Below are 12,187 nucleotides of genomic sequence, written 5' to 3' on the forward strand. Positions count from 1 at the left end.
TGGGTGGCTCAGTCGGTTGGAGTGCCGTTCAGTACACCAAAAGGTTGCTGGTTTTATTCCTGGTCAGAGCACATACCTAGGTTGTTCGATCCCCAAGTGAGTACAGGAGGCAACCAATCAGTGTTTCTCTCTAACATCAATGCTTCTCTCTTTCCCTTCCTCTCTCTAAAATCAATAAAAACATATCCTTGGGTGAAGGTTTTTAAAAAATTCATCCATTTAAAGTGTACAATTCAATGAGTTTTAGTAAATTTGGGCTTGTGCAACCATCACCACGATCCAATTTTAGAACATTTCCATCATCCTAGAAAGATCCCTCATACCCATTTGCAGTTGATATTCATTTCTACTCCCAGCCCCAGACAATCACTGATCTATTTTCTGTCTCAACTGATTTTGCCTCTTCTGGATACTTTAGAAAATGGAATTATATTTTATGTGGTCTTTTATGTCTGATTTATTTCATTTTGCATAATGCTTTTGAGGTTCAGCCATGTTATGGGATGTATCAGTTGTTTCTTCCTTTCTATTGCCAACTGCATACCATTGTTTGCATATACCACACTTTGTTTACTCATTCACCATTTCAGAGACATTTAGATTGTTTCCAATTTTGGGGTCTTGTGAATAATGCTGCTATGAACACACATGCATAAGTTTCTGTGTGGACATATGTTTTCATTTCTTTTGAGTAGATACCTAAGAGTAAAATTGATAGGCCAATTATCTATTGCTGGTAAACTTATGTTTAACTTTTTAAGAAATTGTTAACTGATTTCCCAAGTGACAGTACCATTTTACATTCCCATCAGCAATGTATTTGGGTTCCAGCTTCTCAAAATCCTCAACACCTGTTAGTGTCTTTCTGTTTTATTATAGCATTTCTAATAAGTGTAAAATGGTAATCCATTGTCATTTTAATTTTCATTTTTTAAATGACTAATGATGTTAAGCACTTTTTCATGTGCTTATTAGCCATTCCTGTATCTTCTCTGATGAAGTATCTATTCAAACACTTATTTTTATTATTGAGTTTTAAGAGTTCTTTATAGTGCTCTCTTCCACAACACATATATCAAAATTGGAACGATACAGAGAAAATTTAGCATGGTCCCTGCACAAAGATGACATGCACATTTGTGAAGCGTTCTTTTAATTTGATTTGATTTGATTTTTTAATCCTCCCCCAAGGATATTTTTTCCATTGCTTTTCAGAGAGAGTGGAAGAGAGAGAGAGAGAAACATCGGTGTGAGAGAGACACATGGATTGGTTGTCTCCTGCTGACCAGGACTGGGGATTGATTCTGCAACCAAGGTACATGCTCTATACCCTTCAGTATGCAGCCGACGCTCTAACCACTGAGCCAAACCAGGTAGGGCTCTATTTTTTTTTTTTTAAAGAGTTCTTTATATACTCCAGATAAAGCGATTTGCAAATATTTTTCCCCAGTCTGTGGCTTGTCTTTTCATTTTCTTAATGGTGTCTTTGAAGCCTCAAAGTGTTTAATTTTTTATAAATTCCAATCATCTTATCACTTTGCCTTTAATATAAGTTATATCATAGTGTTAGAGTTGTATTAAGACTATTAAGAACTTGCAGGAGGTTCCAAGATGGCTGCAGAGTAGCTGAAGCTCCGTTTGCTTGCTCCCAGCCCATGACTGGACTTGCAGCTAAATTGCAGAGCAATCAACGTAAAACACAGGTTGAAGTGTAGCTGATCTGAAATTTTATAAACAGGAACACAGAGGAAGACAGGAGGAGACACAGAAAGTGTGAGCCCCCTCCTGCAGGTGCGGGCGCTGGGGAGCCAGGGGGTTAATGTGCCAGCAGAGCTCCCTCCCCCCGGGAGCATGAGGTCTCAGCCCCTGCAAGGATCCCCAATCCAGAGCCACAGAGACAGGAAGGGGAGCCTGCCTAGCACTGGGTGGCATAACCAGTGGGGATTCCGTCCACCTGGGGGACAGACCACACCATCCCAGAGAAAAAGGGATCCTGTTGTCTCAACACCAGCCTGGGAAGTTCGCTCAGCCTGTGACTCTCTGGCACAGCCAGCAGACTGCGGGGGCGCCCTCTACTCTCTGGACGGACTGTGGGCAGAGAGCCGGCAGGAGAGCAGACTGTGGGGTTTGGGAAAGAGGATCTGTCTTGCCCACCTGGGTGCCCCGTGGCGCCCCTTCCCCCGCCTGCAGTCTGCCCCATCTTGCTGCTGTGTTCCAAGCTAAAGCGGAATGGCGCTGGGCTGAAAAACGGGGCTGCCCTGCGTGATTTGATGGGGCGGGGGATTTGGACATTTGGCTCATGAGGAGCCTGGGCAGAGCGGGGAGTTTTGGTGTGCCAATTGGGGCTGATTTTTTTTTATCCCCCCTTGCTTGGTTAGATGTGGAGCGGGGGTGCCATGCAGAGCTGGGTTTTTGTGACTGTGCCGCCCAGGCGGCCTCCAGTCTGAGGGTCGGACGGGCGCGTGCTGGGGTCTGCGACTGCATCCCTGGCACGCAGACTGAGCTCCCCAGCGCGTTCAGCCCACACAGCCGGGGGAAGGAGAGGAAGTGCCCTTCCCCCATTCTGCAAGTTGCAAGGAGAAGGATTGAATGGCTCCTCCCAGGTCCCAGATACTCCCGCTGAGTGCAGTTCCCTGGGGGAAAGGAGAGCAACTTAGAGTGGGGACGTTCAAAGTGCAAGGCCTGAGACACACCCTACCACTGGGCTCCGGAGGCCGCACCGGCCGAACTACTAGGAACTCTTCCCTCCCAAGCTTAGGACAGGCTGCCAAGGGCCAGGCAGGGACAGTGTCTGACATTGGCTTGTACCAAAGAACATCCGGAAAGGCCCAGGACCAGCACACCAAATGGCCAGCTTCAGACATCATCAGAGCAGGGTCCAGCAAACTTCACAGCGTTCCCAAAGGGTGATCACAGCAGGCACAAAACGCTGCTGAGGCGAACACCGCTTTTTTCTTTTTAAATCTTTTCTTCATTTTTCTTTCCTATTTCATTTTTTCTTTCATATCTCTTATTTTTCTCTCACCTTTTCTCATTTTATTTTTTCTCTTCTTTATTTTCCATATTTTTTCTAGTTCTTATTTTATTTACATAGATATATATATTTTTTAATTTTAATTTTTTCTTTTCCATCTTTCCTTTCATATTCTATTTTTTTGTTTCTTCTTTCTTTTCTACTTTGTCTCTTGTCTTTCATTATTCCTTTTTATGTTTTGTCTCATTTCTTTCTTATTCTTTTGTTGTCGTTGGTTAGTTTTGCTTCTGTTTTTGTTTTGGCTTGTTTTGTTCTGTCAGCACCTGTACAACAACTTGCATGATGTGGTTGGGGTTGAGCCTTACAGTTAGCCAGCCTGAGGGTCAAGCCCACCCATGAACGGGACAACAGCAATCAAAACCCAATATCACTGGGCTGGGCATGGCTCAGTGGTTGCGAATCAGCCTAGGATCCAGGAGATCACGGTTTGATTCCTGATCAGGGCACATGCCCAGGTTGCAGGCTTGATCCCCAGTTAGGGGTGTGCAGGAGGCAGCCAATCAATGATGACTCTCATCATTGATGTTTCTATCTCTCTCTCTCCCTCTCCCTTCCTCTCTCTGAAATCAATAAAGATATATTAAAAAAAAGAAAAAAGAACCAATAACAGCAAGAGCGCCCGCATAACCCACACAAGAGACATTCCTAGAGCACCCAGATCAGGCAATCAAGGAGACTGCTCCACTGGGTCCCACAGGACACCTACTATAGAAGGCCACCCAACCAAGACTGGGAGTCATAGCAGTTCTATTGAATACATAGAAACAAACACAATGAGATAGCCAAAATGGGGAAACAAAGAAACAGGCCCCAGCCGTAGCCAGTGTGGCTCAGTGGATGGAGTGTTAGCCCAGGGACCGAAGGGTCACAGGTTCAATTCCTGGTAAATGGCATGTACCTGGGTTGCAGGTTCATCCCCGGCCTCAGTCAGGGCATGTGTGGGAGGCAACAAATCTATGTGTCTGTCTCGCATTGATGTTTCTCTCTCCCCCTCCTTCCCTCACTTCCACTCTCTCTAAAAATCAATGGAAAAATATATATTCAAGTGAGGATTAACAAAAAAAAAGAAAAAAAGAAAATAAAAGAAACAGCTCCAAATGGAAAACAAAACAAAACACACACACAGGAGGAATCTCCAGAAAAAGAGTTAAATAAAATGGGGGCATGTAATTTATCAGAAACAGAGTTTAAAGTTTAAGGGTGCTCAACTGCAGGAAAAAGGATATAGAAATCATGAAAAATAACCAGTCAGAAGTAAAGAATAACATATCTGAAATAAAGAGTACACTGGAAGGAATAAACAGTAGGTTAGATGAATCAGAGGATCAAATCAGTGAATTAGAAGAAAACGTAGAAAAAAATCAGAGCAGCAAAAAGAAAAAAAGTTAAAAATCATGAGGATACTTTAAGGAACTTTGTGGACAGCATGAAACATAACATCCACCTCACAGGGGTACAAAAAGGAGAAGAAAGTGAGCAATGACTAGAAGACCTGTGTGAAGAAATAATGACAGAATACTTCCCTAACCTGGTGAAGGAAAAAGTCACATAAGTTCGGGAAGCACAGAGAATCCTAATGAAGATGAACCCAAAGAGACCCACACCAAGACATATAATTAAAATGGCAAAGGTTAAAGACAAAGAGAGGATCTTAAAGGCAGCAAGAGAGAGACAGTTACCTACAAGGGAGGTAACTATTATTAATAAGTAACTATTAATAATAACCTTAAATATAAGTGGGTTAAATGCTCCAATCAAAAGCCTTAGGGAAGCTGAATGGATAAGAAAACATGACCCATAAGGCTGTCAGCTAATTTCTTAACAGAAACACCACAGGCCAGAAGGGAATCGCTTGAACTTTTCAAAGTAATGAAAAGCAAGGATCTGAAACCAAGACTCTATTCAGAAAGGCTCTCATTTAAAATTAAAGGTTAAATAAAGAGCTTCCCAGACTATAAAAAAGGGCTAAAGGAGTTCATTACCACCAAACCAACACTGCAGTAAATGTTAAAGGGAGTGCTGTACAAAGAAGAAGAAATATATAGAAAGAAGAACATAGGCATAAAGAATAAAAATGGAACTAAATAAGTACTTATTAATAATAACCTTAAATGTAAATGGATTAAATGCTCCAATCAAAAGACATAGGGTAGCTGAATGGATAAGAAAACATGACCCATATATATGCTGTCTATAAGACACCACCTCAGAACAAAAGACACAGGATGAAAACGAAGGGATGGAAAAAATTTTCCAAGCAAATGGAAATGAAAATAAAAAGTGGGGTAGCAATACTTACCTGATAAATTAGACTTCAAAACAAAGGCCATAATAAGAGACAAAGAAGGTCACTACATAATACTAAAGAGATCATCCAACAAGAAAATATAACCCTGGTAAACATATATGCACCCAATATAGGAGCACCAAAATAGATTTTAAAACTCCTAGAGGACTTTAAGGGAGAGACAGGCAGCAATACAGTCATAGTAGGAGACTTTAACACTCCACTGACATAACTAGATAGATCTTCCAGACAAAAAAATCAACAAGGAAATAGTGACCATAAATGACATATTAGATCAGATGGATTTAGTTGATATTTACAGAACATTTCATCCCAAAGCTGCAGAATGGAATTAAAAAAAAAAAATCGTTATTCTTGAAAGTATTATTGATTTCAGAGAGAGGAAGGGAGAGTGAGAGAGAGTGAGATAGAAACATTGATGATGAGAGAGTCATTGATCGGCTGCCTCCTGCATGCTTCCTGCTGGGGATCCAGCTAGCAACCCAGGCAAGTGCCCTGACCAGGAATTGAATTTCCATCTCCTGGATCATAGGCCAATGCTTAATTGCTGAGCCACACCAGCAGGGCTACATTAATTATTTGAAGTTCTTATGAACAATAATTTGTCTCTTGTACGCCATTTATTAATTTTTCAATTTTTAATTTATATCAAGCCCTGGCCAGTGTGGTTCAGTTGAGCATTGCCTCATGCAGCAAAAGGTTGCTGGTTCGATTCCTGGTCAGGACACATGCCCAGTTTGGGGGTTCGATCCCCAGTGAGGGTGCATGCAAGAAGCAGCAATTGATGTTTCTCTCTCACATCGATGTTTCTTTTTCTCTCTCTTCCTCTCCCTTCCTTTCTCCCTAAAAAAACAATAAAAACATTTATAAAAAGTGAACTCACAGATATTTATTTTATACTTTGGATTATAATCCAATACTATATTTTCTTGCTCAAGTTATTCTAGCTTTGGCTGTTGGGCCCTCTTCCAGTTGGTTCCTGTGTCCCTTTGACATACCAACATCAACATATAGTTTTCTTTTGTCTTTTTTTAGTACTTTCTATTTTCTGACACTACAAGATAATCCAGGTAGGTTCATCTCAAATATTTCCTACCCCAGTCCTAGAATTTTCCGTTTGTTCAAGAATTCTGGTTCCTTTTATTAGAGAATGGTATTTAAAACCAAGGTTTGGCTGCTAGATATGCTCATTGCTACTGGGGTGTCATTTCTGTTTGGCCCTCTTTTCTGACAGAAAAACACACGTGTGTGTGTGTGTATGTGTGTACAAAGCTGTAAATATACACATATGTATAAATATTTACCTATATAATCATCTGTAATTACATTAAGCTAAACGCAAGTTCTTATTGATGTCTCTAAATCTAATCCACTATCACATAGATCATTGTAGCTCCTTCCCCTTGCTTATCTGTAAATCTCCACTCAAACAATGAGAAACATGCTCCTACCATCTGCCATCCACTTACTTAATTGTTGAATTCCAGTATACAGTATAGCAGTATCAGATTATTAACCCCCACCCCATGGGAAACAACTTAGAGTACAGTACTGTATGTACTTATGTGCAGTTCTTTTCCCCTTCAGACTTACAGGCTCTATTCATTTCCAGTTACTTAGGTCAGCACCTTTCCCCCCATCCCTTTCAGTGAGGTTGTGTCATACATTTCTAATACAGTTAGATTCTCTTATCACAGTCTGTATTCCTTCCTGGGATTGCCTAACTTCTTAAATGGTTATTTTTTTAAATTTTGCATACATTGTTTCACTCTTTGTGATATAGAGTTCTATGGGGTTTGACAAATGTATATTGTCATGTATCCACCATTACAGTACCATACAGAATAGTTTCTCCATCCTATAAAACCTGTGTTTCACCTATTTCCTTTCCCTTTTCTCCCCAAACTCTTGGTCATCACTAATTTTTAAAAATATGTTTTTATTGATTTTTTAGATAGAGAAGAAAGGAGAGGGAGAGATAGAAACATTGATGATGAGAGAAAAACATCCACCAACTACTTCCTACACACTCCTACTGGGGATCAAGCCCAAAACCTGGGCATGTGCCCTGATCAAGAATCAAACGGATGACCTCTTGGCGCATGGGTCGACACTCAATCCACTGAGCCACGCCAGCTGGGCAACAATCACTGATTTTTAAAAATGTTTTTCAAGAATGCCATATAATTGGAATCATGCAGTATCTAGCTTTTTCAGACTGTTTTCTATCTCTTAGCAATATACATTTAATGTTCCTCCATATCTTTTTGTGGCTTAATAACTTATTTATTTTTATTGCTGAATAATGTTCCATTGTATAGATGTACCACAATTTGTTTATCCACCTATTAAAGGACATCTTGGTTGCTTCCAGGTTTTTGTGTTTAAGAACAAAGTTGTTATCAGCACCATGCTCTAACCAACTGAGTTAACCGGCCAGGCGTGGCTCAGTGGTTGAGTGTCGACCTATGATCCAGGAGATTGCGGTTCGATTCCTGGTGAGGGCACATGCCCGGGCTGCAGACTCCATCCCCAGCAGGAGGCTATGCAGGAGGCAGCTGATCAATGACTCTCTCATCATTGATGTTTCTATCTCTCTCTCTCCATCTCCCTTCCTTTCTCTGAAATCAATGAAGACATTTTTTTTTTTTTTTTAAAAAAAAGAATAAAGTTGTTGCCCTAGCCAATTTGGCTCAGGGGTTAGAGCGTCAGCCCCAGGACTGCAGTCCTGGATTTGAGTCCAGCCAAGGGCACATACCTCAGTTGCAGGGTTGATCCCTCGCCCTGGTTGGGGCTGGTGCGGGAGGCAATCGATCGATGTGTCTCTCTCTTCTCCCCCTTCCATTCTCTCTGAAAAGCAATGGGAAAAATATCCTTGGGTGAGGATTAAAAAGATAATGATAATAAAGTTGTTATAAACATTCTCATGCAGGTTTCGTGTGTGGACATAAGTTTTCAAATTAATTGGGTAAATACCTAGGAGCATGATTGCTGGATCATAGACGATTACATTACTTTGTAAGTAACTTTGTAAAAAACTGCCAAACTGTATTTCCAAGTACTGTACTGTTTTTTTATTCCCACCAGTAATAAACAAGAGTTTCTGTTGCCCCATATCGTTGTCAACATTTGGTATTATCAATTTTCTGGGTTGTAGCTATTTTAATAAGTGTATAACAATATCTTGTTGTAATTTGCAATTGTCTAATGACAGATGATATTGAGCATCTTTTCATATGCTTACTTGCCATCTGTATATCTTATTTTTTACCTTTTATAAGAGTTGTACATGTGTGCTACTTTAAAAAGAGTGCCATTTCAGGGAATGGATGTTATAGACATTTTGTAATGCATTTAGAGAAATGTTTAAAAACATGCAACAAAGATGGTTATAAGAGTTGTAAATGCATGCTACTTTAGGAAGAGTGTTATTTCAGGGAATGGATGTCTTACCTTCATTTTTTGAATAGTTTTGCTAGATAAAGAATTCTTGATTAGCAGTATAATTCTTTCAGCACTTTGAATATATCAGTCTGGCTTTCAATGGTTTGACTCTAATGCGTGCAGGTATGAATTATTTTGTGTTTGTCCTACTTGGAATTTGCTGAGTTTCTTGAATGTGTAGATAATGTTTCTCATAAAAGTTTGGATGATTTGGTCATTACTTTTTCAAATACCTTTTAAAAAATTGTCTTTATGGATTTTGGAGAGAGAGGAGGGGAGAGGGATAGAGAGAAACATGGAGGACAGAGAAATATCAATCAGCTGCCTCCTGCATGCCCCCTACTGGGAACTGAGCCTGCACCCAGGCATGTGCCCTGACCAGAAATCAAACCAGTGACCTCTCAGTGCATGGGACAGTGCTCAACCAACTGAACCACACTGGCCAGGGCACTTCTTCAGATAATTTTAATGTCTCTCTCTCCTCTTCTTCTGGGCCTTCTATTATTTGTACATCAGTATGCTTAATGGTGTCCCACAAGTCTCTGAGGCTTTGTTCACTTTTTTTTATTCTTTATTCTTTCTTCTCCCTGTTCTTCAGGTTAGACAACTTCTACTAATCTAGCATCCAGTTTTGTGGTTATTTTCTTCTGTTAGTTCAAATCCACTGTTGAGCCCTTTTGGCTAACTTTTCATTTTAGTTATTATACTCTTCAGCTCCATTTTTTTTGACTTGGTTTTTCTAATTTCCATCTCTTTATTGATATGCTGTATTTGATGAGCAAATATCATCATAGTTGTTTCCTTTAGCTATTTGTTAATTTATTCTAACTTCCTTAGGCTTAACCATAGATAGAACACAACACACACAAAAAAGAAATATCATCTCATAATTTTGTGTTTTACGGTTTTTCTTCTAGCATTTAGAGATACTCTGTGGAAATCTTGGAAAGAAAGAGTTATAAAGCGACCAGCAACAGCCCATGCTTTAACACCAAATCAGATGATTAGTGATGAATTTGCAACAAATACAAAGGTTTCAGAAATCCAAGGTATGCTACAGGAACTCATAGGCACTGCAATGTTCAATAAATTGGAAAACAATGCTATTAAATATATATCATCAACAATGGTAAACCTTTTTAAAGCATTGAGTTCACTAAATAATGAAGTAAAAGCTATGAACCTTCAAAATAACAATGTGTATATAAATGAGACAAGTGAAAGAGTAAAAGAGCTCTCCCTGAAGATAATAAAAGATCTCAGTGAAGAAAATGAAAAGCTTCAGCAGAAACTTCAAGATGCAGAAGAAAAATATGAGCAGCTTATTCGATTCAAATTATCACCTACATCAGCCTTGAAAGTACTACCCGAGCTTTCTCCGAAATCATCCATGGTCTTTAGCATGATTGATACAGAAGACAATATAGGCAATATTTTGGCCAAAGAATTTGAAAACAGTATGGATGGGGCCCAAAGAAGAGAGACCATAGGCTCAGGGATCAAGTGGGACTCAATTGTTTCACAAACAACCCAAGTTGAAACGATTCCAGATTTCACTGAAAGGCAATCCCCTTTACCTAAAAAACTCCAGAAAATGCCTTTCAAAGCTATCACTGAAGATAAGACATCACTGAAGAAAGGTGATGTCTATCAGAAAGATGGAACTGATCAGTATCAATCACAGAAAGTTAAGGGCACAAAAGGCCCAGAAGAATATGAGACCTCAAGATCAAATCTGAGTGATCATAAAGGTAAACAGACAGTCTTGGAGACCAAATCTGATTACCACTTTGAGCTACAAGCACTGGGAAAGAAGAGTAAAGAAATAAAATTCCTTTCTGAAGCCAAATCAAAGTCATTCACTGAATCAAAAAGTCAACATATTCCTGCTGATTTCCTTTCTACTGACTCAAAGAGCCAAGGTGGCAAAAGTGGAACAAGTAGTAAGAGGAAGGTCAAACCTGAATATATACTTGAAAAAAGCCAGATTTCTTCAGAGAGAATGGACAAAGAGAAAAGTGATATGAGTATCCAAGCAGAGCCATTCAGGTCAATCCAACTTGATAATTTCCCTGAGAAAGTAAAAAGAAAAGAAAAGAAACATGAAATTTCTCCAGAAACTACCACAAGCAAAGAAAGAAAAACCGAAGAGAAGGATGTGTCAGTCTTTACCAAGAAGTTCAAGTCTGATGAACTTGCTGAATCACAATCTAAGAAAACAAAAGAGACTTCAGAATCTTCTAAAGTTCTAGGAAGTCCAGATGGCCAAAGTGAACAGAGTAATCTAGAAGAATTTCATAAAGCCATAATGTCTTTCTTAAAAGAGAAAATCGATAACACAGGAAACGCTTTGGACAAAAAGACTGTGCCAGAAGAGGAGTTATTATCTAAAAAAGCAGAAGTTGAAAAATTAGGAGTCATAAAGGCAAAAATGGAGGAATATTTCCAAAATGTGGCTGGAATTGTGACAAAAATCTTGAGAAAATACAAAGACATAAAGAGTGTAGGAAAAGTTGGAGAGAAACCTATGAAACAAAAAAAGGTAGTCTCATTTATGCCAGTGCATGTACAGAAGCCAATTAGTGCAGAGTCTGAAATTAGCTCCTTAATCTTATCTGAGAGCACGGACCCAGTAATACACAATTTAACACAAATGATCTTGACTGAAATAGAAAGCGAAACAGATGCTCCAGTAGCCTCAATAGCAGGGAGAGACCACAAGGAGAAGGAAAAACAAAGGCAGGAGGAATATTTGCTAGAGGTTCAAAAAAAAAGTTTTGATATGAATCGTAAACACCAGCTGAAAGAAGAAAGTTATCTCAGGAAGATAGATGAGATGGTAAATAAGAACTTGGAGAAGGAAAAAGCATGGCTCCAGATGGAGCAACAGAAGCCGAATCAGTGGCAGGAAATACTGTGGAAGGAACAGCAAAAACAGAGGCTGCAAAAGCAGATTGAGCAAGATGTGAGGCAAAAGGGAACGAAAGAAGAGGAAGAGCAGCAGAAGCAAAAGCAGCAGCATCTGGAAGCATGGAGGCAAAAAATGAAAGAACAAGGAGTGTCCTTGGAGGGGGAGAAGGGACTGCAGAAGGTTCAGAAGGAAGTGAAACGTCTGGAGCTGGTAAGCAGTCAGAAGGAGGAAGAGAGGCAGAAGCCAATGAGAGAGAAGCAGATGAAGACCAAGGCCGAAGAACTAGAAAATGTGTTAAGCAGTGATTCGATGACATTGTTGCCCAGGTGGAAGAACGTGTGGAAAGATGCATCCTACTTACATAAAAGAAAAGAGTTGCGTGCGAATCTTGCTGATGAAGAAGAGCACTCCACACCTGTCACTCCTTCCACCTCCACACAGCCTGCCTCACCCGGGCCCTTTTCTATTTCGGGACAGTCTTCTACACAGT

At 39.9% G+C, this 12,187-nt stretch overlaps 1 protein-coding gene and 1 non-coding gene across 2 annotated transcripts in view; both read left to right on the forward strand.

Moving 5' to 3' along the window:
* FAM186A (family with sequence similarity 186 member A) overlaps positions 1 to 12,187 on the forward strand; it is a 52,734-nt gene that overhangs the window by 25,405 nt on the left and 15,142 nt on the right. Inside the window, exon 4 of the mRNA XM_087813767.1 lies at positions 9,704 to 12,187. Coding sequence (XP_087669893.1) covers positions 9,704 to 12,187 — 2,484 coding nt within the window. The remainder of the gene's footprint in view (positions 1 to 9,703) is intronic.
* LOC148093856 (U6 spliceosomal RNA) lies at positions 1,052 to 1,159 on the forward strand. Its single transcript, XR_015714198.1, has one exon. It is a non-coding gene; the product is annotated as a U6 spliceosomal RNA (small nuclear RNA).

Source organism: Miniopterus natalensis, chromosome 2, assembly GCF_054644295.1.
Source record: "Miniopterus natalensis isolate mMinNat1 chromosome 2, mMinNat1.hap1, whole genome shotgun sequence".
Taxonomy (NCBI): domain Eukaryota; kingdom Metazoa; phylum Chordata; class Mammalia; order Chiroptera; family Miniopteridae; genus Miniopterus; species Miniopterus natalensis.